The sequence below is a fragment of the Anabrus simplex genome, chromosome 2 (genome assembly GCF_040414725.1).
Source record: "Anabrus simplex isolate iqAnaSimp1 chromosome 2, ASM4041472v1, whole genome shotgun sequence".
Lineage (NCBI taxonomy): Eukaryota > Metazoa > Arthropoda > Insecta > Orthoptera > Tettigoniidae > Anabrus > Anabrus simplex.
Window position 1 is genome coordinate 236,887,471 of NC_090266.1, and position 23,063 is coordinate 236,910,533.

Here is a 23,063-nt window from a genome sequence, read left to right on the forward strand (position 1 = left end):
TTAATTAAAGCCACAGCCGCTTCCTTCCCATTCCTAGCCCTTTCCCGTCCTTACGTAACCGAAAACCTTCAATGTGGTAGTGAGACGTTAAACCGCTGGCGATAAAAGAAGTAAAACCCGACCGTTCGTCTCACCGTTCCACCTGTGCTGTAGCAGGTTTAGTTTTGTTGTGGTTATTCCAGACCCGGCTATTTCTGGGCAGCGCATCGCAGAAACAGCAATAGATAGATTATAACTTACCTTCTGCGATGTAACATTACTGAGTCTCTCTATTATTATATCGATGGCCTAGTTGTATCACCACGCAGGTGAATCACATCCTACCTTACAAGAAAAAATGAACACTTTTCTGTTCATAAATTACTTACACTTATCACGTAGTTTTATTACATTAAGATTAATTACTATAACAATATATTAAAAAAATTTAAGAATATCATAATATTGCGAAATATTAACAATATATTGCGGATAAGAAAATGTGTTTGATTTATTCTGGCAAAGTTACGGATGTTCACCATTTGTTACACTTAACCAGTCTTAAGCTAGAAAACTCTTAATGACAACGACTACTTTGAAAATGAAATGTCGTATGGCTTTTAGTGCCGGGATATCCCAGGACGGGTTCGGCTCACCAGGTGCAGGTCTTTCCATTTGACTCCCGTAGGCGACCTGCGCGTCGTGATGAGGATGAAATGATGATGAAGACAACACATACACCCAGCCCCCGGGCCATTGGAATTAACCAATTAAGGTTAAAATCCACGACCCGGCCGGGAATCGAACCCGGGACCCTCTGAACCGAAGGCCAGTACGCTTACCGTTCAGCCAACGAGTCGGACAACGGCTACTTTTAAAAAATGCAAATAAATAATGGTAACAAGATGAAACAATATTAATAAAAGCAGTATTAAAAATAATCAAACCTAGTGATATTAAGAAATAATCATATCATATTGAACCCGAGTGACTTAGGCCCATAGTCAATCATGATTTGATCGGTAAAATAATATGGTACATTTATTGAAATACAGAAGGGACGTTGAAAATATTTCGTTTATGTAATGTCAAAATCAGAGCGAAGGAAGGACGACAGACTGGAGCCTGACGGATTAGCTCAACACGACAACTTTTAGCTACTTCACAGCAGGGAATATCATTAGTTGGCGGACAAGGAAATACAGAGTCCACAAATAAGTCTTGGTCAGAAAGAGGAAGGGGGAGAGTCATACAAAGGAAACTCACCACATGAGTAATACCTTGGGATATTTTTGGCAGGACGGAAATTCCGGGAGCTCGTGGAAAATTACAGCGGCTGAGTGTACGTTCGCTAGCCTAAGTTCGAGCAGGTGGAGATTTAAATCACGTGACCGCTTGCCGGCCAATAGTAAAAATTTGATGGGAGACTCAGTGATACCATCTTAAGGAATGATGGATGAGATATTTTCGTAACTACAAAAGTAATCAGTAATAAATTATTATGAGTACACGGATGAATGTAATGAATTTATTAGATATCACGCATGGAAAAATAATCAATACTTATTGGCAAATTAATTAAATTGAAGGCTGGATTTCTTGGAAACCAGACAGCTTGAATCTCATTGGCTGAAAGAAGACCACGTTGTCAGAGACGCTTACGAAGGCGCGAAATGTGAGGAGCTAAATCCACCCATATCTCCTAAATCTGTGATCACCAGGAGTTCATATTTTATCCAGCAGATATGCTAGCGGAGTGGATTAATTTGATGTAAATTTTAACTTCCAATTCGGAGTGCAAGTACCGATATTAAAAATCCACCCCCTCCCTCAGGGGTATGACGTCAACGAATCCGCGGGAAAAAGGCTTCATCCATATATACGGGGCAAGGGATCCTCGCAGCACACTTGTCTTGAATCGTTGGAGCTGAATTGTCGGTCGCCGTACACTTGAATTGAATATCGGGAGCTGAACTGTTGGTCGCCGCTAACTTAGAATTCTACGGTCGTACAGTCATTTAATGGCGCGAGCATCCGCCAGTGTTTGTAAAATGTGATCGCGCTCAAGCAACAGGAATTAGAAATAGTTAACGTAGGACAGTGTTTGTCATTTGTGAATATCAGTGATGTAAAGTAATTACACTGCAAGAGAGTAGTATAAATTATATCACCATAAGTACGTGCATAACAGACTGTGTGACGAACAGTACTTTCAGGGAATAGTAGCCTGTACTTTGCTATATCGAACCGATATTATGAACACGTCTAGAATGCCGTATAAATCGGGCGTATCGCGACGGGCGTAAAAGTTGACACCTCGTCGTACGTGTCCAGGTCCATTGTGCGGTAGGTGGACGAAGATTAAATAGTGTAAATATATTAAATTCTTGGGTCTAGGATAGAAATTTGTTGTATCCAAGTTAAAGTATACAGTGTTAACGTTGTAAATGGTGAAGGTTTGTGGTAATCAAGATATGAGTGTAAAATGATAATGTGCCAGGAAATCTTTTGTGAAACTACGCCATCAAGAATGGAGGAGTAAAACGCAGAGAGGGGCCGGATGGAGCCTCTCGTCTGCAAAGCTGTAATGGAATACCGATAACTAAGATGAGTACTAAACTGTAAATAATATTTGGGAAATGTTATCGTGATGGGAAAAATGGGAATAATTTGATTATACTTGGTTACCTTCTGTAACAAGATGGGTCGCTTAACGACCCCATCCTAAATTTGTAGCACGGACAGTAGTAAATCATAATAATGTAAATAATCGGGTCTTTTATGTATTCAGTTTGTTGGAGATGTAAATTTGTATATATAGTGTAGTACGTTAAGTCATGCATGCATTCATATTTTCTTTGTAGTCAATAATTTTCTTTACTTTTGATTTTGGTGATGCTAGTTAAATAAGACCCGATATGTGCTTTTATGTTTTGTCAATTTTAACGAGCCATTTAATGACATGGAAGGAAAATCCAGCTTCGCCATACCAAGTGTGTTTTGTTGTAATTAATATGGTCATATTTTCAAAGTGAAGTTGTTAAATTTGGGAGATGCGATTAATATATATATTTCCAAATAAATCATATCTGGAGTGTTTAGTGCCAGAATAAATCGAGTTTGTAAAAGGGGTTATGCGTTAAACATATTACGAGTGGACTACCGTGTTACAGGCGAAATTATTATTTTTTTTAAATAATAATAATAATAATAAATAAATAATATAACTATTTTTTTAAAGAAGATATTTTTTTAAAAATATGATTTGGAGATAATAATAATTCATGTGATCAAGTGTTGAGTTTATTGGGAATCATGTAATGACGGGATGTCGTTGTTAATTCGGAATTAAAGTGCGTGATAATTTAATTTGATCAATTAATAATATTGAAATGTAGATCGGTGCTAATAATCCGTACATGTTAATGAACGTGTGGTTTAAATTACGGTCCAATATTTTTTTTACGTATAAATGTCGTGTCTTAAAGTTGCGATTCATTAGCCGGAACATGTAGTGCTAATATTACGAGACCATGATTGTCAAATTTTGGTAAATATAATTTCAAGATGTTACGATTATTTGTGGAGAATGAACTAAGGCGTAGATCAAAATGAGATAGAAAATGTGAAAGAATCTGCAGTCAGATAATAAAAGGTCGTACGATGTCAGAAATGAATAAATAAGTCAGTTGATAATTCTGTGAGAAATAAATGAATCGAGGAATATTGAGATAGAGAGGAAAATAAATTCCGTACGAGAGACACTTAGGATATTGATATGAGTGTAAAATGTACGGGCAGTGTCACAGAGAAATACTGAGTTACGTAGCGGGGAGCATTCGAACCCGTGACAGCATGTACGAAATAAATAGACTGCACAGCTATTCGTTGAGATACAACGGATCTAAGGATAATGAGAGTTCAGGTCCACATAAATGATCGTATATTGTATTCATTGTAATGACGAGCGAGAACAATCATGATGTCGTGATAATAATAATAATAAATATTGCAGATAAAGGATTGGACCGCCTTAATTAAATGAGCGTTGATAAAGATGTTAAACGGGAATCTAAATGATAATATGCAACCGATAATAATAATAACAATGTAGGACGATGTTAAATCATCGCGGTCAGATTAATAATAATTGTCATAATAATAACAGTAATGATGCCGTTGGTTGATCAGTGAAATGTTTGTAATTGCGACCGATATCTTAATATATATTTGGCGGAAGTGACCGGTTCATTAATAATAATAATAAACTTGTGTAACATGAATAATAATAATAATATCTTGAGTCACCTATTCATTAATAATAATAATAATAATCACGAGAGGGATATAATAATAATAACAGTAATAACCATTTGTGTTTGCATCCCGCATAATAATAATAATAGTAATAATAATAATAATAATAATTTCAAGGATGATAATTTCGTGAATTAAATTGTTTGGTGACAACATCCCTCTATTCGTATGTTGAATAATAAGAATGATAATATTAGAGTCATTTGTTTGCCTCGTTATTGTACGGTTTCCATACGGGACGATGTTACAGTAATACTTGGCGTGTTTGTTTACTTCGCTCGCGATGCGAGGGGGGGCCATTGGCACGGTATTTCCCACCGCTTCTCGTTATCTCATCTGTGGCAGTAGTCTACTGAGGCTAACTGGAAACATTTCAGATCACATGTAAATAATATATAAATGCTGATTCAGTGGTATGGCATCAGCTGGATATCGTAGGATAGGAACTGTCCGTGGAATCCAGTTTTCGCACTTCACGAGAAACATTACCCAGTCCGAGTACCGGTCTCGGAAAAATGTATATAGCCGGAGTACATCATCTTAGTTAAATCGGGAAGCCGACCGTAACATGGGTTATGCTCGGGCTCCCGATAGAAGGAAGCTATATCTTTGAACAACGGTTCGATTCAAATGGAATCGATCCGTAAATTATACCTCCAAAATGTCATTTTATTTCAGAAGCAACGCAGCAAGATATTGATACCACTTGCGGTATGGCAAGTGATTTATATATGTAACATGCGTGGAAATTCAAATATTGTTGCCAAGTGTATCAAAGTTTCATACGTCAGACGGCGTAATAAACCGCTCCTTCTGGCAAATTATTTCAAAGGAAACCACTCTCATAATCTTTTTATTGTGGTTAGATGTTGCCCTTTTTAAAGTAACAGTCACTTCCTAGTCCTATCATGGAGTCCTTAAATTCAAGTTACAATCGAGCCTTCCCCATTTTAATTTTAAGTTGCTCCGTTCATCCCCGTGTTCTATTATGCCGTTATATTTATATTTGATGATTTAAATAATGAACCGACACCCCTGAGATAAATGCTAGTCTGGGACTCGGGAGGTGGACGGGTGCAATATATACAAAAACAAGTCATACATATACAAAAACTTTGTACGTACATTAGAAACATATATGTATATTACGTACTAGATACACTGATTAAAATAACGTTTCTAAAAGGTACAAAATTCATAAAGATAACGAAATACCGCCTTCAATTGAGAGCCGAAGAGGAGGAATAGTACGAAGAAGAGGAAGAAAATGATCTGTGAAAAGTGTTTTGAGGTCACAACTAGATGATTCATTCGTGTTTCCCTCGTATTTTCACACAGCCAAGTTTAAAAGCTGAGTTGTTGGACTGGCTTCGGATGTCCACTGGTAGGAGATTCCATTGTCGAGCTGCGATAACAGTGAATGATTTCGCGTAGATTGTTTTTCTGTGAATAGAAAGGGTTAAACATATGGGGCTGCAAGATCGGGTATCTTTGTTATGGTCTGTGGAGAGGAGTTTGAAGGGATCACGGAGATAGGCTGGTTGGGAAGTTTAGGAGTATTATGCATAAAAAGAAGAGTATGAAATGTGTTATTTGAATGAAACTTGTACCAAGATACGTGTTATTTGAATTACAAATATCTTTATGGATGACGTGTAATGTCTTGACATGTAATGTTAATTATACCCTAAAACAACGTTGAATTTCACAGAGATTCTTACCGTTTATATTTTATATGCATTTGGCGGGGGTAAAGTATCGCAAAAGCCTGACAGTCTTAAGTTTCTGAAAATGTCGCTACATTTTTTCGGGAATTTTAAGCCAGGCAATATAGTGATTCTGAGGGAATTTATTTTTTCGGGAATTTTCAGCCAGGCAATATAGTGATTCTGAGGGATTTTGTTTTTGTTGACTTCTCTTTCACTCTGGACAGTCCTGAAACTGTTCATCAAAGGATTTATCTTCTACATAATATTTCCGTCTTTATACTGCAGTACCCTCACTTCAGTCAACGTTGTATCTCCCCTTCTATGTCCTGGACTCATTTGACTCACAGCACTGAAATGATTTCTGGGAATAGTCTTCGTGAATTGAGAATTAAACTGAAACACTTGCTGTCACAGAATTCTTATTCTGATGTACACATCCATCACTGTATATTATGATTGAAAGTAGTTCACAATACACGAGGCGAAGACAAATGCTGCTTTTTTTTTTTTTTTGCTATTTGTTTTACGTCGCACCGACACAGATAGGTCTTATGGCGACCATGGGATAGGAAAGGCCTAGGAATAGGAAGGAAGCGGTCGTGGCCTTAATTAAGGTACAGCCCCAGTATTTGCCTGGTGTGAAAATGGGAAACCACGGAAAACCATCTTCAGGGCAGCCGACAGTGGGGTTCGAACCCAAAAGTGCTGTAGGTCACCTTCAGTTTCATTCCATTAACAATTAGTGGCCCCATGACTTTCTACTTTGTAGGTGATGTAAGTTGTGACAGCACTATTTTGTGTTATAGTACACTGATCCAGCTTGAATAAATGTTTACATATTGCAAATCCATTCTTGTCGTTTAGCATTGCTTCTGTAACGCGACAGATTTATCTTTACGTTTCTAGAATGCAGCCCTGCTCTCTTGATGATCGTGGGTTTTCCACTCCATTTCTCTTATATAAACCATCCATTCATTAATTCGTAGTGTACCGAGCGAGTTGGTCGTGCGGATAGGGGCACGCAGCTGTGAGCTTGGCATTTGGGAGGTAGTGGGTTCGAACACCATTTTTTTAAATTTATTATTATTATTTTTTTGCTAGGGGCTTTACGTCGCACCGACACAACAAACACCATTTTCGGCAGCCCTGAAGATTGTTTTCAAAATTAACCTCTAAACAACTTCGAGAAATATTTGAGGTCCTAAGTGAATATGAATACATAATATCCCATCATCAGTGATCCAAGTCTTCGACGAGGATTTTCTGAGCATGAGTTCACCTGCAGGGTGATGGTCAGTTCCTGTTCGTCGCTGCTCCTGCACTCAACTCGTTGTCATCCATCAAAGAACTAACCGTAACAAGGTAGTTAACTATGATGTCCAAAAGCCCACAAATATAGTAACAACACAGCCAGCAGTTAACCGCAACTTACGTCCCTTAGACGCTACACGATATTCATGGGTTGCGATGAGTCAGCATGGATATCCCGCTGGTGATTGAACTACGAGAAGTAAGAATGAAAAGCAATCCCGTTAAATTGACAATAATGGTCGTTCGAGGTCGTTTTAGTCGTCTGTGGGCATTTATAGAGTTGAGGAGATATACGATTTATGGGCTCCAAATAGATTAAATCTTCACTGCCAGAAAAAAATACGTCGCATTTATCTGCGTATATTTTCTGACCACTCGTTTTTATTCACACTGGTAACTACTCTACATAGAGTAAGAGTTAATACTGAATAATCAGTTCTTAATTCGGAGTATTTCCAAGAGTTGAAGAGGAGTGTAATCCTTTGCCATCGCTGTTTATTTGGTGAATGGATCATTTACTGGTTGGAAGAATGGAGCTCAGTCACATGGAAAGAATTTAATCGGATTAAACAACATCCGAACGCACACGTTCGCTCCATTTAAGCCGTTTAGAAGAGACCTAGCGTCAGGAAAATAAGCGGTCAATGATTCGAGTCTGAGGTCCCTCACGGTCTGTCAGGCATATCGCCGTAACATTTACTATTTCATGTAAAGATGTATGAAAAACTATGCGCATTCAGAAATGAGAGTGAATAAACACAGTTATGAGTTAAAAAGTCGTTAAGAAGGCATATGTACTTGTATGCTTCAGTTTACTTCAGCAGAATGCTTCAATTTCAGATAATATAAGACTCTTTATCCGTCGTATTTCCACCAGTGAACTCATAAGCTGATCGAGATCGCTAAGACGCTACCCCGTGTGGGTGGGGGACGCAGACGAAGAATACACCCACGGTATCCCCTGCCTGTCGTAAGAGGCGACTAAAAGGAGCGACCAAGGGATGATCAAATTAGAACCATGAGACTACTTGTAATTAGTACCATCACGCAGAGAACATGGGTCGCATTTAATTGCGCGTAGTACCACTATGTTAGGTACCGGTACGCAATAGGTTTGTGATTAGTAGCGACAGTGTGCGAATCGGGATGTGGGTCCTACAGTACCTGTGATTCGTACCCCTATATGAGCGACACCATGGGATTAGCGACACCATGGTTCTGCCTTACCTATGCTCAGTTCCCACTATGTGAGGAATACCACGGGATAATACGAGTCCCTGTGGTTAGTCCACTTATGGGCGTAACACCATAGGTTTGCGTTGCCTTTACAGGTTTGCGTTGCCTGTACATAGCGCCGCAATGTGCGAAACACCATAGGTCTGTGTTACATGTGCGCATTACACTACCTGTGAATAGTACCATAATGTGTGGAATACCGCGAGTCTCCGCTACTCTTGTTTAGTACCGCAACATGACAAATAGCATGGTTCTACTTTCCTAAAATACCATTATGAGGGGCCGATGACATGGATTTTGGACCCGTTTCGACTATAAGCATAATCGATTCAGCATCGTGCTATAGAAGCAGCTTCTGTGCATGTGAGGCACTGTGGGACGGATCCACTGATCGTTTTAAACTCATCTCCATCCATTCATTCTTCGTCCTCACGCTTTGAATTCTAGTCAGTGGAGGATTTTGGATTTTAATTTGTAATTTTATTTCGTCTCATTTTGTACCATTAGGAGCCGATGACCTCAATGTTTGGCCCCTTTAAATAACAAACATCAATCAATCATCAGCTAAGACGCTAGGTTAGGGTAACTATTCTAATGCTCACTTTTTCCCCCATAGAAGTGACTTTAACCCGTTTTCGTAGATGACAGCCATAATACACACTAATTTAATTACCAAACTGTAATGTTTTCGTGCAGTAATAATGAGACAATTGATACGGCATTACAATATGAGAATGATAAAGATTTGTAATTACAAATTACTGACATCAAGGGTTGACTTTATGTTTCGTGTTGTATCACAATTTATTTCACAGTAGTTACACGTAAGTGATACGGGTCCGACTCGTTGACTGAATAGTCAGCGCATTGGCTTTCGGTTCAGAGGGTCCCGGGTTCGATTTCCGGTCGAGTCGGGGATTTTAATCGCTTCTAATTAATTCTACTGGCTCGGGGACTGGGTGTTTGTGTCCGTCCCAACACTCTCCTCTTCATATTCAGACAACATACCACAGAAACACGCAATAGTGCTTACATCCCTCCGTATAGGGTTGGCGTCAGGAACGGCATCCGGCCGTAAAACCGGGCCAAATCCACACGTGCGACGTAGTTTGCACCCGCGACCCCACTGGTGTGGGAAAAGCGTTAGGAAAAGAAGAAGAAGAATAAGACGTAACACGTTAGTGTAGGGCTATAGCGTGGAGTCACATACCAACATCTGCGGACAGTCTCGTCAAATATTTACTGTTTTTGCTCTAAAATACCTCCGATTCCGTGATAACAGAAGCTGCCACCTCAGTAAGTCCATATATCGATGTACAATAAGCTGCAAGTTTGGGAACCCGACTGATTAAGGAAAAGTTTCAGCATGTCCGGCTCTGAGGCTAAATGGTGCTTAGCGTGCTGGCGTTTGGTTCAAGGCGCACCGGATTCGATTCTCGGCCGGGTCGGAGATTTAACCTTAATCGGTTAATTTCTCTGGCTCGGGGAGTGGATGTGTCGTCTTTAACATTATAATTTGTGTTCATTTCACATTTATACGTTTATTTCATCATGTTAATTTACAGACAAATAAATATAGCAGTAAATATGATATATGGTTTATAAACAAACATGAGAAAATACAAATAGAGGCTGACTGAATGCTCATACAAGACCGATAGCCAAATTATTTTTATTTTTATTTTCTTAAAAGTTGCTTTACGTCGCACCGAAAAAGATAAATCATATGGCAATGATGGAAAGGGCTAGGAGTGGGAAGGAAGCGGATGTGGCCTTCATTAATGTACAGCACCAGCATTTGACTGGTATGAAAATAGGAAACCACGGAAATCCATCTTCATGGCTGCTGACAGTGGGGTTTGAACCCACTATATCCCGATTGCAAGCTTGACTCAAACCGCACAGCCACTTGCTCGGATGACCTGATTCGAGAGTTGAAAAAGATCCAAAGGAAAGATCCAAATGGCGAAGAAGAGCCAAAAAAAGTCAACCCCGAACGAGGAGACATCTGCATGACTGGATCATTACGATAGGTCATCTATGTAAAATATGGATAGTACCTGCACTTAATTCGTTTACATTCGAACAGATTTGACTTGGAAATCGCAGTCATGCACAAAATAATTAGTCAGTTTTGTCCGTCTTTCAGGAATTTGAAAAGTTGTATCTCATTGAACTCTTGCTTGTTGCCGAAGAAGTCTTTCAACTATTTTGATAGCATTGATATCTACAAATAGCATTCCGTTCAATGAATTCTCCACTGGTCGTAACAATTGGAAGTCAAAAGTAAATTGTGTGTTCAATTGACTGGTAGTAAGACATCTCGTTTTATCTCTTGTGACTTTCTGCAAGTAACTCATATACACCTTAGACCTTCCGTTGTATGTCTGTCTGTCTGTCTGTCTGTCGACATTTTTATACAATTTGTGCAGCTGGCTGCATCACTCATCCGAATGGATCTATCCATGGAAAGAATACCTATGAAGCCCTCTGAAATACAAAACATAACATTTTATTGTACTTTCCAGCTTATAAAAGAAAAGTCTTCAAGGTGACAGAGATAAAGAATAGTTAAATTACCAGATAAACATGAATATTTCGTAGTCTCATACTAAATGTTGAAAGAAACAAATATATAAGATAATATACTTCTGTAAATCTGATGAACATATTATTTCCTTACAGGTTTTTTCGCATGCCAAAGTATACTTCAGCATCGGAGGGCACCAATTTTCTGGAGAGCCTGTATTTTTCTCGTACATGGCTGATATCATCATGGAACATGCGCGGAATGTCACGATTAAGCTACACAACAGAATCGGGCGTTTCCTGAGACTTCAGCTGTACTTTGCAGCGAAATGGATTATGATCAGTGAAGTGTCGTTTGACTCTGGTAAGTCCAATCATTTTGCAGTTAAATAACTAGAGGAAAATGGAATGCAATGATTATGGTGTACAATATTCTAGCATATAGAATGGTACCTGACCTCATGTAATATTGTCGTGGATAATTTGCCTATTTTACTACGAGCAATATATAATATTTCTTTAAATGACGTTCAATAGTGCTATAGCCGGTGGTAAAATGAAATAAATATTGAACAGTGACATAATAAAAATATTAAGTCGGAGTCTTATGATGTTTAATTGTAGCTGGTATGTATTTCATTCCACGTTGATACAACAGGTGATATATATTTGGAAATAGGCACGTTGTACATAATAAAACAACTTTTACGAAACGACTAGAGTACATATCTCTTTCGCAACGAAATTACACCCAGCGAAATGTTTACTTGTAAATAGGAGTGACATTATCACATTAAGTGAAAACTAAAATCAATATAAGAAACATCCAATTTCCAATAATTTGATCTCTTTTCTGATGGCTTCTGTTCGACTGATTAATAGAAAATGTCGATTTAAATCCGGAGTAGCGCCAAACAATATCTTAAGATGATCAATTCCACTCACTGTGAACTGTTTTTCTCCATTGAGTAAACGATATTAAATTCCGAAAACATGGGTATGGAGGGCAAATATGCCCTTTCCTAATGCACCTTGAAATTTGAAATACCCTTCGTAGAATGGAGCTACTTACTGTTTGGGAGTACGAGCGCTTAAAAGTGTGAAATGTTTATTCTTAAAACTGGAATCTTTATAAGAAAAATTACATTTTCTGCGATTATTCTCCAAGAACGTAGAACTCAGCTACAAAGAGAAAATCACTTATTTCAGTTAATTACCTCAAACGACAGTAGCACAGCAGGCAATGGTATGTTGATAAACGGGGTTAAAAGTCAGGTTGTGAGTTTCACGAATATGAGAAGTCCTCTCAGTTTAAATTACTGCGATGATGGGGTGAAAGTTCCTTATGGTGATCACTGTAAGTAACTAAGGAAAGATCTTCATTGGGGTAATCACATCAATGGGATTGTAAATAAAGGGTACAGATATCTGCACATGGTTATGAGGGTGTTTAGTGGTTGTAGTAAGGATGTAAAGGAGAGGGCATATAAGTCTCTGGTAAGACCCCAACTAGAGTACGGTTCCAGTGTATGGGACCCTCACCAGGATTACTTGATTAAAGAATTGGAACAAATCCAAAGAAAAGCAGCTCGATTTATTCTGGGTGATTTCCGACAAAAGAGTAGCGTTACAAAAATGCTGCAAAGTTTGGTCCGGGAAGACTTGGGAGAGAGGAGACGAGCTGCTCGACTGAGCGGTATGTTCCGAGCTGTCAGCGGAGAGATGGCGTGGAATGACATTAGTAGACGAATAAGTTTGAGTGGTGTCTTTAAAAGTAGGAAGGATCACAATAGGAAGATAAAGTTGGAATTCAAGAAGACAAATTGGCGCAAATATTCCTTTATAGGGAGGGGAGTTGGGGATTGGAATAACTTACCAAGGGAGATGTTCAATAAATTTCCAATTTCTTTGAAATCACTTAAGAAAAGGCTAGGAAAACAACAGATAGGGAATCAACCACCTGGGTGACTGCCCTAAATGCAAATCAGTATTGATTGAAAATTATGTCTTACACATATTTCTGTAGCGTAACCACACCGTAGGTCATGCAAACCATATTGAACTAATCCTCATATTTGTTTGTTTGTTTCTGTATATATTTCTTCAATCCCAAGTAGTACAATTCGTAGAAATATGCAATCAATTTCGAACATTACTTCGCCGTTAATATACCTCCGTAAGCTTAGTGAAATTTCAGAGCAGTAAGAGGTTGAGTAAATCTTTGCGGATAGAATTACCATTAGAGCTTGGTAAGGTACACCTTACTCAATTACTGAGCCAACTGTAATCAGGTAATGATGTTTGTTTAAGTCTATCACGGGTGCCAACACTGAATTTGTGCTCTCGAAAGGCGGCCACTAGGGTTATTTATTATAAGTAGTGACACATTGCAATATATATATATATATTTCTTTGTCTTTCTGGTGATGTAATCGTCAGTTTTTACAGCAACATGTAGTCTATACTACCGAATTCACGTATCCTGCATATTCTGGCGTATCAAGTCTTTTATTCACGACAAACTTTGGCTGTACACTGGGGTACACACTGCACTCTTGGAGCGCACAGAACGAGAATATTCCTGCTGAGGTCCATATATTAACTCTTCCAGATTAAGGCCACGGCCGCCACCTACCTACTTCTTCATTTCACAGTATCTAGCTTTGCGTCAAGGCAAAAATATTACTATTAGGATGGTGATCACCAGGTTCCGCATTACTTTCTCGTTAAATATGAGAATGTGATATACACACATCGAAAAAGGGTTTTACGCGACCACTTGCACGACGACCCTACAGGTGTACCTTTAATGCTGGGAAAACTTTTTCCCATCCTTCCGTCACCAAAAATATTCCAAGTAGTAGTGCGAATTAAACCACTAGCAAAATAAGTAAAATAAAAAAATAAAAATAGTTTCCAATATTAGAAACATTCAAATCTACAAAATAATGATATGTTGTCGATATTAATCGATAATGATAGTCTGTACCTTATGATCACGTCAATAAATACCACGGACAAAGGAAGAACAAGCCAAACCAGCGTGCAGAAATACGCGAAAATACGTCACATGTTATGCTTATTTATGTTATAGTTTTATTTTACAAACTTTGATTTACAGGTCACATAATTAAAAGCTGTCGTCATCTAATATATTTCTCCATAGGCTTTCACGACTCCTTTATTCACAGTATCTAGCTTTGCGTCAAGGCAAAAATATTACTGTTAGGATGATGGTCACCAGGTTCTGCATTACACTCTCGTTAAATATGAGAATGTGGTATATACACATCGAAAAAGAGTTTTGCACGACCACCCTACACGTGTACCCGTAATGCTGAGAAAACTCTTATAGTTTTTCCTCATTGGCAACTGCATAACTGCATATGCAACCCCCGAGCAAGGTTGCAGGCGACGCCACCTCTTGGATATTTCACGCGGACACTAGCGCACACTTGCGCACCGAAGGTGGAAGTCTTTATTTTGTGGAAAATTTTGCTTTACGTCGCATCGACACAGATGAATTTTATGGCGATGATGGGATAGGAGAGGGCGAGGAACGGGAAGGAAGCGATCGTGGCCTTAATTTAGGTACAGCGCCAGCATTTTCCTGGTGTGAAAATGGTAAACCATGGAAAACCATCTTCAAGATTGCCGACAGTGGGGTTCGAGATAACTATCCATCGAATGCACATTGACAGCTACGTGACCCAAACCACGCAGCTACTAGCTTGGTAAGGTTGGACGATCCCGCCAGTGTGTTAACATGCCTTGTAGAACGATTGCATCATTTGACCGGACCCGTACTGTGATTTTGCGCGAGCAAGGGGTCCGTTCGTAACAAAGCCCAGCTGATCGGGGTGAACGATACTGATGTCGTGAGAATTTGAAATCGCTTCCAAGTAGCCGGGAGTGTGAAGAAATGGCCTAGAACCAGACGGCTACGGTCAACGACAGGACTGGTACCTTCGGATTTGGACCCTGAGGAACCCTGGTAACAATACAACGCAGCCCGTCAACGACTCTTTGCGTACCATTCGCAGTCGTCTTCACGACGTAAACCTCCATGGTGGGCGTCCATGGCGACCATCCCTACTCACCCCGGTACAGGTTGATAAGAGGATGTGAAGGCTGGACCCTGAATCAATGGCGATGTGTCCTCTTCACGGAGGAGGAGCGCCCCCATCCCTGGCATCATCGGGTTCGTGTATAGAGACGGCCTGAAAACACCCAACCCTCATTGTTTGGGGGCGGAAACATGTATGATCGCCAAAAACAACGCTCATTAATTACGAAAGCAACCTGCTGGCAGGAGCACATCGGGACACCATCCTCGATCTATTTGTGCTGTCTTTCCTTCAACTCGTTGGTGAAAAGTTCCGCCGGTAACTGACTACCTCCAGGAGGTCGGAATCATTTGGATGGAGTGGCCTGCATGTTGCCTGGATCTGAATCCAACTGAGAACACTTAGGAAAAATTGAAACGGGCTATTCTGGGTCACATGATTCCTCCATGTACACCGCCGGACTTCCAGAGCAATGCCGTCAAAGATTGGGACAGGCTGGACCAAGGACGCCTAGATGAAATGGTGTCCGGTATGTCTCGAAAGGTGCGGGCCTGCATCAATGCCAGAGCAGTAGTGATTCGGTATTGAGAAATTTAGATTGGTTGCAAGAGCGCAGCGTTATGAAAAAAGAGCTCTATTTATAGTTCTGTATGATTGTGTTTGCAATAATTTGTTTCTTTCTGTACAATCTGTCCATTATCATGTACCTATTCCAAACACATCATATTCTCTGGCAAAAACCAAAGTGGCGCAAAGAGGAGGGATCCTCACTTGGACTATGTGCAAGTAGGGTAGCATCCTACTTCATGAATTTACCGGGCTCAGAACATTTTAAGCAAGCCTCGGACCTATGGGAGTAGCGGAGTCCCACTTCCATTTGGCAGGCGAGGGACTCCTTGGAAACAGCTTGGCGAACGAAATGGAATTCGATGGGGAGTTATTAATATTAATTGGGATTATGGAAGAAAGAAAGTAGAACTGGCTAAGTCAGCAAAGAGGATGCATCTGGATGTGCTAGGAGTAAGTGATATTCGGGTAAGGGGAGATAACGAGGAAGAGATAGGAGATTATAAAGTATACTTGACGGGTGTTAGAAAGGGAAGGGCAGAGTCTGGGGTAGGGCTCTTTATCAGGAATACAATTGCACGCAACATAGTTTCTGTTAGGCACGTAAATGAGCGAATGATTTGGGTAGATTTGGCAGTTGGAGGAATTAGGACTAGAACTGTCTCCGTGTATTCACTATGTGAGGGTGCAGATGAGGATGAAGTTGACAAGTTTTATGAAGCATTGAGTGACATCGTGGTCAGGGTCAACAGCAAGGATAGAATAGTGCTAATGGGCGATTACAATGCGAGAGTTAGGAATAGAACTGAAGGATACGAAAGGGTGATTAGTAAATGTGGGGAAGATATGGAAGCAAATGGGAATGGGAAGCGTTTGCTGTACTTCTGTGCTAGTATGGGTTTAGCGGTTACGAATACATTCTTCAAGCATAAGGCTATTCACCGCTACATATGGGAGGCTAGAAGTACCAGATCCATATAGACTATATCTCAACCGACTTGGAATTCAGGAAATCTGTTAGGAATGTGCGAGTTTTTCGCGGATTTTTCGATGATACAGACCACTATCTGATCTGTAGTGAACTAAGTATATCTAGGCCTAAGGTAGAGAAAGTGAAATCTGTCTGCAAACGAATAAGGGTAGGAAATCTACAGGACAAGGAACTTAGAAGTACATGGATATGACTAGTAAGAAGTTCCGAACAGTGGACAGTAAGCAGGTTCAGGATATAGAAAGTGAATGGTTGACATATAGGGACGCTGCAGTAGAAACAGGAGGGGAATGCCTAGGAACAATTGTGTGTAAAGTCGAGAAAAAGAAAGCGAAACATCATGGTGATATGATGAAGTGAGAGAAGCTTGTAAACGTAAAAAGAAGGCTTATCAGAAATGGCTCCGAACAAGGGCCGAGGCAGACAGCGATTTGTACTTAGATGAACAAAACAGAGCGAAACAAATAGTTGTTGAATCCAAAAAGAGGTCTTGGGAAGATTTTGGTAATAACCAGGAAAGGCTAGGTCAAGCAGCAAGGGAACATTTTATGGACAGTAATAAGGAAAGAAAGGGAGGGAAAAAATGAAATAATATTTTGGGTAATTCAGGTGAACTCATAAGATTTACCAGGGAATCACTGGACAGGTGGAATGAATATTTTGGAAATCTTCTTAACGTAAAAGGAAATCTTCTTGGTAACGTCGCGAACAACCAAGCTCTTTGGGAGGAGGAAAACTATGTTGGTGAAATTACGCTTGAGGAAGTGGAGAGGATGGTAAATAAACTCCACTGTTATAAAGCAGCAGGTATAGATGAAATTAGACCTGAAATAGTGAAGTATAGTCGGAAGGAAGGGATGAAATGGCTTCATAGAGTAATAGTATTAGCATCGAGTGTTGCTAAGGTACCTTCAGATTGAACAATATAGTTATTGCACATATTTATAAGCAGGGGAGCAGGAAGGTTTGCAACAACTATCGAGGTATATCATTGATTAGTATTCCAGGCAAAGTATTCACTGGCATCTTGGAAGGGAGGGTGCGATCAGTCGTTGAGAGGAAGTTGGTTGAAAACCAGTGTGGTTTCAAACCACAGAGGGATGTCAGGATCAGAATTTCAGTATGCGCCAGGTAATTGAAAAATGCTACGAGAGGAGTAGACAGCTATATTTATGTTTCGTAGATCTAGAGAAAGCATATGACAGGGTATCGAGGGAAAAGATGTTCTCCATAGTGGCAGACTATGGAATTAAAGGTAGATTATTAAAATCAATGAAAGGAATTTATGTTGACAACTGGGCTTCGGTGACAATTGATGGTAGAATGAGTTCTTGGTTCAGGGTACTTGCTGGGGTTAGACAATGCTGTAATCCTTCACCTTTGCTGTTCGTAGTTTACAAGGATCATCTGCTGAAAGGTATATAAAGTGGCAGGCAGGGATTCAGTTAGGTGGAAATGTAGTAAGCAGTCTGGCCTATGCTGACGACTTGGTCTTAATGGAAGATTGTGCCGAAAGCTCGCAACTTGAAAATAGGTGCAATGAGTATGCTATGAACATGAGCCTTTCGAAGACTAAATTGATATCAGTAGGTAAGAAATTCAACAGAATTGAATGTCAGATTGGTGATACAAAGCTGTAACAGGTAAATAGTTTCAAGTATTTAGGTTGTGTATTCTCCCAGGATGGTAATATAGTAAGTGAGATTGAATCAAGGTGTAGTAAAGCTAATGCAATGAGCTCGCAATTGCGATAATCACTATTCTGTAAGAAGAAAGTCAGCTCCGGACGAAACTATCTTTACATCGGTCTGTTTTCAGACCAACTTTGCTTTACGGGAGCGAAAGCTGGGTGGACTGAGGATATCTTATTCTTAAGTTAGAAGGAACAGATATGAAAGTAGCGAGAATGATTGCTGGTACAAACAGGTAGGAACAACGGGAGGAGGGTACTCGGAATGAGGAGATAAAGGCTAAGTTAGGAATGAACTCGATGGATGAAGCTGTACGCATAAACCAGCTTCGGTCATGGGGTCATGTGAGGCGAATGGAGGAGGATAGGTTACCTAGGAGATTAATGGACTCTGTTATGGAGGGTAAGAGAAGTAGAGGGAGACCAAGACGACGATGGTTAGACTCAGTTTCTAACGATTTAAAGATAAGAGGTCTAGAACTAAATGAGGCCATAGCACTAGTTGCAAATAGAGGATTGTGGCGACGTTTAGTAAACTCACAGAGGCTTTCAGACTGAACGCCAAAAGGCATAACGATCTATAATGATTATGTATGTATGTAAATATGGCTAAGTGGTCTTCAGTGTTACGCTAACCAAAGAACACAATTCTTATTTGAAACATAAGCAACCCTTTTGTGATGCATCCATCATTAGTAGTGATACACTGATATGCCAGAAGTCATAGGATAGAGTGTAGTATGATGTAGGCCCTTCTCTAGCTCGGCTAAGTGCAGCAGTTCGTCTGGGCATCAATTCCACAAGTGAAAGAAACGTCTGTGGGTAGTTTGTGACCTACGCCGTTTGGGTAGCAACCCACAGATTCCTGCTATCTGTAGGTGCAGAGTCTTGGCTCTGAATGGACCTCACAACACCGTCCCTTAATTGATTGACAGGATTCATATGAGGCAAAGGATATGATTATAGCAGGCGCTGAAACTCTCCTGAACGCTCATCGACACAATTCTGGACCACTTGGGCTCGATGATTCGGTGCATTATCCTGCTGGATTATCTCACCGTTGTAGGAGTACGTGAAGTTCATGAAGGGCTACAAGTGGCCATCAAGCAGTTGAACGTAGCAAGTCATTTTTAACAGACCTGTTCAGGTTGAACAGTGGACCCAGTCCATGCAAAGTGTACACACCCCTCACCATTACGGACCTAACATCATTATTTATGGTGCCTTGTTGGCAACTGAAGCCCAAGGCTTCCTGGGGCCTGCACCATATCTGAACCCTACCATTAGCTCTAAACAGTGCATCGTCTGACAAAGCTACATGTCGCCAGTCCTCCAGGTTTTCAATTAGCAACGTCACGCGCCGAGGTGAGACGCTGTGGCCGGTGTCGTAGTGTTAACAAGGGCACTCTGATAGGTCTTCTGCTCCCAAGTCCCACGGACGTTGAAGAAAGCTGCGTTGTCCTGATGTATATACATCTGGTGCCTCCTCCATTGAATGTGACTATGATTTGGGCCAATGTGGCTTGTTTGTTGTCTGTTATCACGGATAATTCTACCCAGACGCCATTAATCGCGAATATTAAGCACCTGTGGTCGGCCACGGCGCTATTCCCTGTGGGTGGTGATGCCTTCCATGAGGCACTCCCGATACACATGTGACAACGTCAGTCGAGGAATATTAAATTTCCGCACAACTTCGACAATGGAATGTTCGATTCATTTGATCTCCAGGTCATGTCCCTTTCGAAAAACGATAATTCACGTCGCCTTGTCACGACCAGCACAGACGGTGATTACACTCGTTCTCGAGATATCAGATCACACCTGCTGCAGGTCCGGGCGCTTTTGAGACCTTTAAATACTGCTATTCCATGACTTTTGCAATGTCGGTGTGTTTAGGTCTGTAACACATTACCTATGTTCACTCTGTAGTTTCTTCTACAGAACCTGTCCCACAATTCCTGATACAATAGAACCTCATTAATCCGGACACCATTAGTCCGGACTTCGCTTAATCCGAACATCCGTTTAATAACCATAAATAAATGCAATTACAATTTCAGATCCGTGATTTTCAATTTTCCGTCTGCTGTCAGTGATATAAAATCATCAACTTTGATTAACTCGTGGAAGAAACGTTTAACAAATGAAGAGGTCGAACCAGATACGGCTGGATTGGAAACAGAGGATTTTCACAATACCCTCCACCAAAGAGGTGAAAATTCAGCAACAATGGAAAACAATCACGTGAGGCTGAAGCATATGAAGATGATCCAGGTGATCATATATTAACAGAGGAAGAGATCGTTCAAAGTGTGATCGCTGCAGAAAGCTATGAAACGGATGAATATGACCAGGATTAAGCAGGTGATATTATTAACCCTAAGCCAAACATGCTGAAATTAAATCCATCTGAACATTGTCATTAAATACGTTGAAGATAACAATGATTAAAGCATATCTGCATATTAAGAACATTTGAGGCATCTGCATGAATTAATTATTAAAGATATTAATGTCAAAGAAGACAACAAAATTAAACCAATAAACGTGTCGAGTGTAATCAGTGAAGGTGTGCCTTGATTGCCATGTTCTAATTCTGTACTGCACGCGTTATTCTGTATTTGTAGGACCTAATACTGTATTGCATTATATCTTGTATACTAAATAAACTCTGTATTTCATACATTTAAAATACTGTACTGTACATGTTGTTTTAACTGAATATGTACCTTGGCTCATTTCCTAAGTTTCTTGTATAATGCGGACTTTCATTAATTCGGACAACCTAGAGCCTCAGTCCGCATTAATGAGGTTCTAACGTATTTTAAAATTAAATTTCCACTTCCAATACGTTTTGAATATCCACGATTACTAAACAATGTATTCATCAAACACAAACATTGAATACATTACAGAAAGGTAAGGCATAGCCCGGCTCTTTGGCTTAATGGTCAGCATAGTTGCTTTCAGTTCTGGGGGTCCTGTGTTCAATTATCGGCTGGACTGGAGATTTTAGCCACGTCGGGTTCATTCCCCTAGCTCGGGGACCGGGTGTTTGTGTTCGTCTTGGTAATAATAATGTTACTTCATATTTGTTCAAGAGATGAAGGTTAAATTAGAAAAGGTTATGTTAGATGGAGCTATGCAAGAGAAAAATATCGTAAAGGAAATTGGATGATGTGCACTAAAATTAAATAAACTGTAGTGAATTGCCTGTGTAATACGTACATGAAAGATCATTCTTTGTCATTTAAGTAACAAAATGAATGCAAAAGTACAATAAGAAAAATAGGACCGAGCTCGATAGCTGCAGTCGCCTAAATGCGGCCAGTACCCAGTATTCGGGACATAGTAAGTTCGAACCCCACTGTCGGCAGCCCTGAAAATGGTTTTCCGTGGTTTCCCATGTTCATTCCAGGCAAATGCTGGGGCTGTACCTTAATTAAGGCCACGGCCGCTTCCTTCCCAGTCCTAGCTCTTTCCTGTCCCATCGTCGGCATAAGACCTATCTGTGTCGGTGCGACGTAAAGCAACTAGCAAGAAAAGAAAAAAAGAAAAATAGGAAGGACGTACGTTTTGAATATCCACGATTACTAAACAATGTATTCACCAAACACAAACATTGAATACTTTACAGAAAGGTAGGCAGAGCCCGGCTCTTTGGCTTAATGGTCAGCATAGTTGCTTTCAGTTCTGGGGGTCCTGTGTTCAATTATCGGCTGGACTGGAGATTTTAGCCACATCGGGTTCATTCCCCTAGCTCGGGGACTGGGTTTTCGTCTTGGTAATAATAATGTTATTGGCTTTATCTCACACTAACTACTTTTGCGGTTTTCGGAGAGCCGAGATGCCGGAATTTAGTTCCGCAGGAGTCCTTTTACGTGCCAGTAAATCTACCGACCCGATGCTGACGTATTTGAGCACGTTCAAATACGACTGGACTGAGCCACGATCGAAACTGCCACGTTGGTGTCAGAAGGCCAGTACCTCAACAATCTGAGCTACACAGCCCCACTGTCCGTCTTATTACACAACATCATTTCTATACAACAAATGACACTTCCAACCACCGTAAAAGTACTCAATAGTGAATACATTCCACCACAGAATTTCGGCGTTAAGAAACGCATCCGTCCATAAAACTTGGCTGAAATGACATCTAGTGCAGACTCCAAATAATTGAGGAAAATGCTAGGGAGAGAAAGAAACGTAAGGCAGTATCATTACGGTGGAATGAAGTTGAAGAGCATTGGCAGAATATTAATTACATGTTCAGATGATGATGATGATAATAATAAGCACTGTCAATCTGCAGAAATAAACTTGTTAACGCCCCTTCAGTTACTGTGAATTTTAAAATGTTGAAATGTCATACTACACGAGTGCTTTAACGTATTCTTAAAAGATACCAACCACAGGCAGAATCAAACCTGCAAATGGAGGAGCGGAAGGACGACGACTACCAGACTGTGCTACTGTGATCGTTGATGATTCTGAAGAAACACCCATATATAATTGTATAATAGTGTATTTGGAAATGCCAGCAAAAAATCTGAGAAATTGAATTTATATTAGTCAGTTTATAACTAGCTGGACCCGCACCTTACGGTGGAGGTCCTGTCTTTGACAGGAAGGCTCCGGATTCGATTCCCGGCCAATTCAGG

The 23,063-nt window shown here is 40.2% G+C and overlaps 1 protein-coding gene across 2 annotated transcripts in view; it reads left to right on the forward strand.

Moving 5' to 3' along the window:
* The window catches only part of Ddr (discoidin domain-containing receptor 2), a 2,443,951-nt gene that overhangs the window by 1,961,525 nt on the left and 459,363 nt on the right, over window positions 1-23,063 (forward strand). For both annotated transcript variants that reach the window (XM_067140519.2, XM_067140518.2), the window contains one exon: window positions 11,238-11,445. In XM_067140519.2, the coding sequence (XP_066996620.1) occupies window positions 11,238-11,445 (208 nt within the window). The remainder of the gene's footprint in view (window positions 1-11,237; window positions 11,446-23,063) is intronic.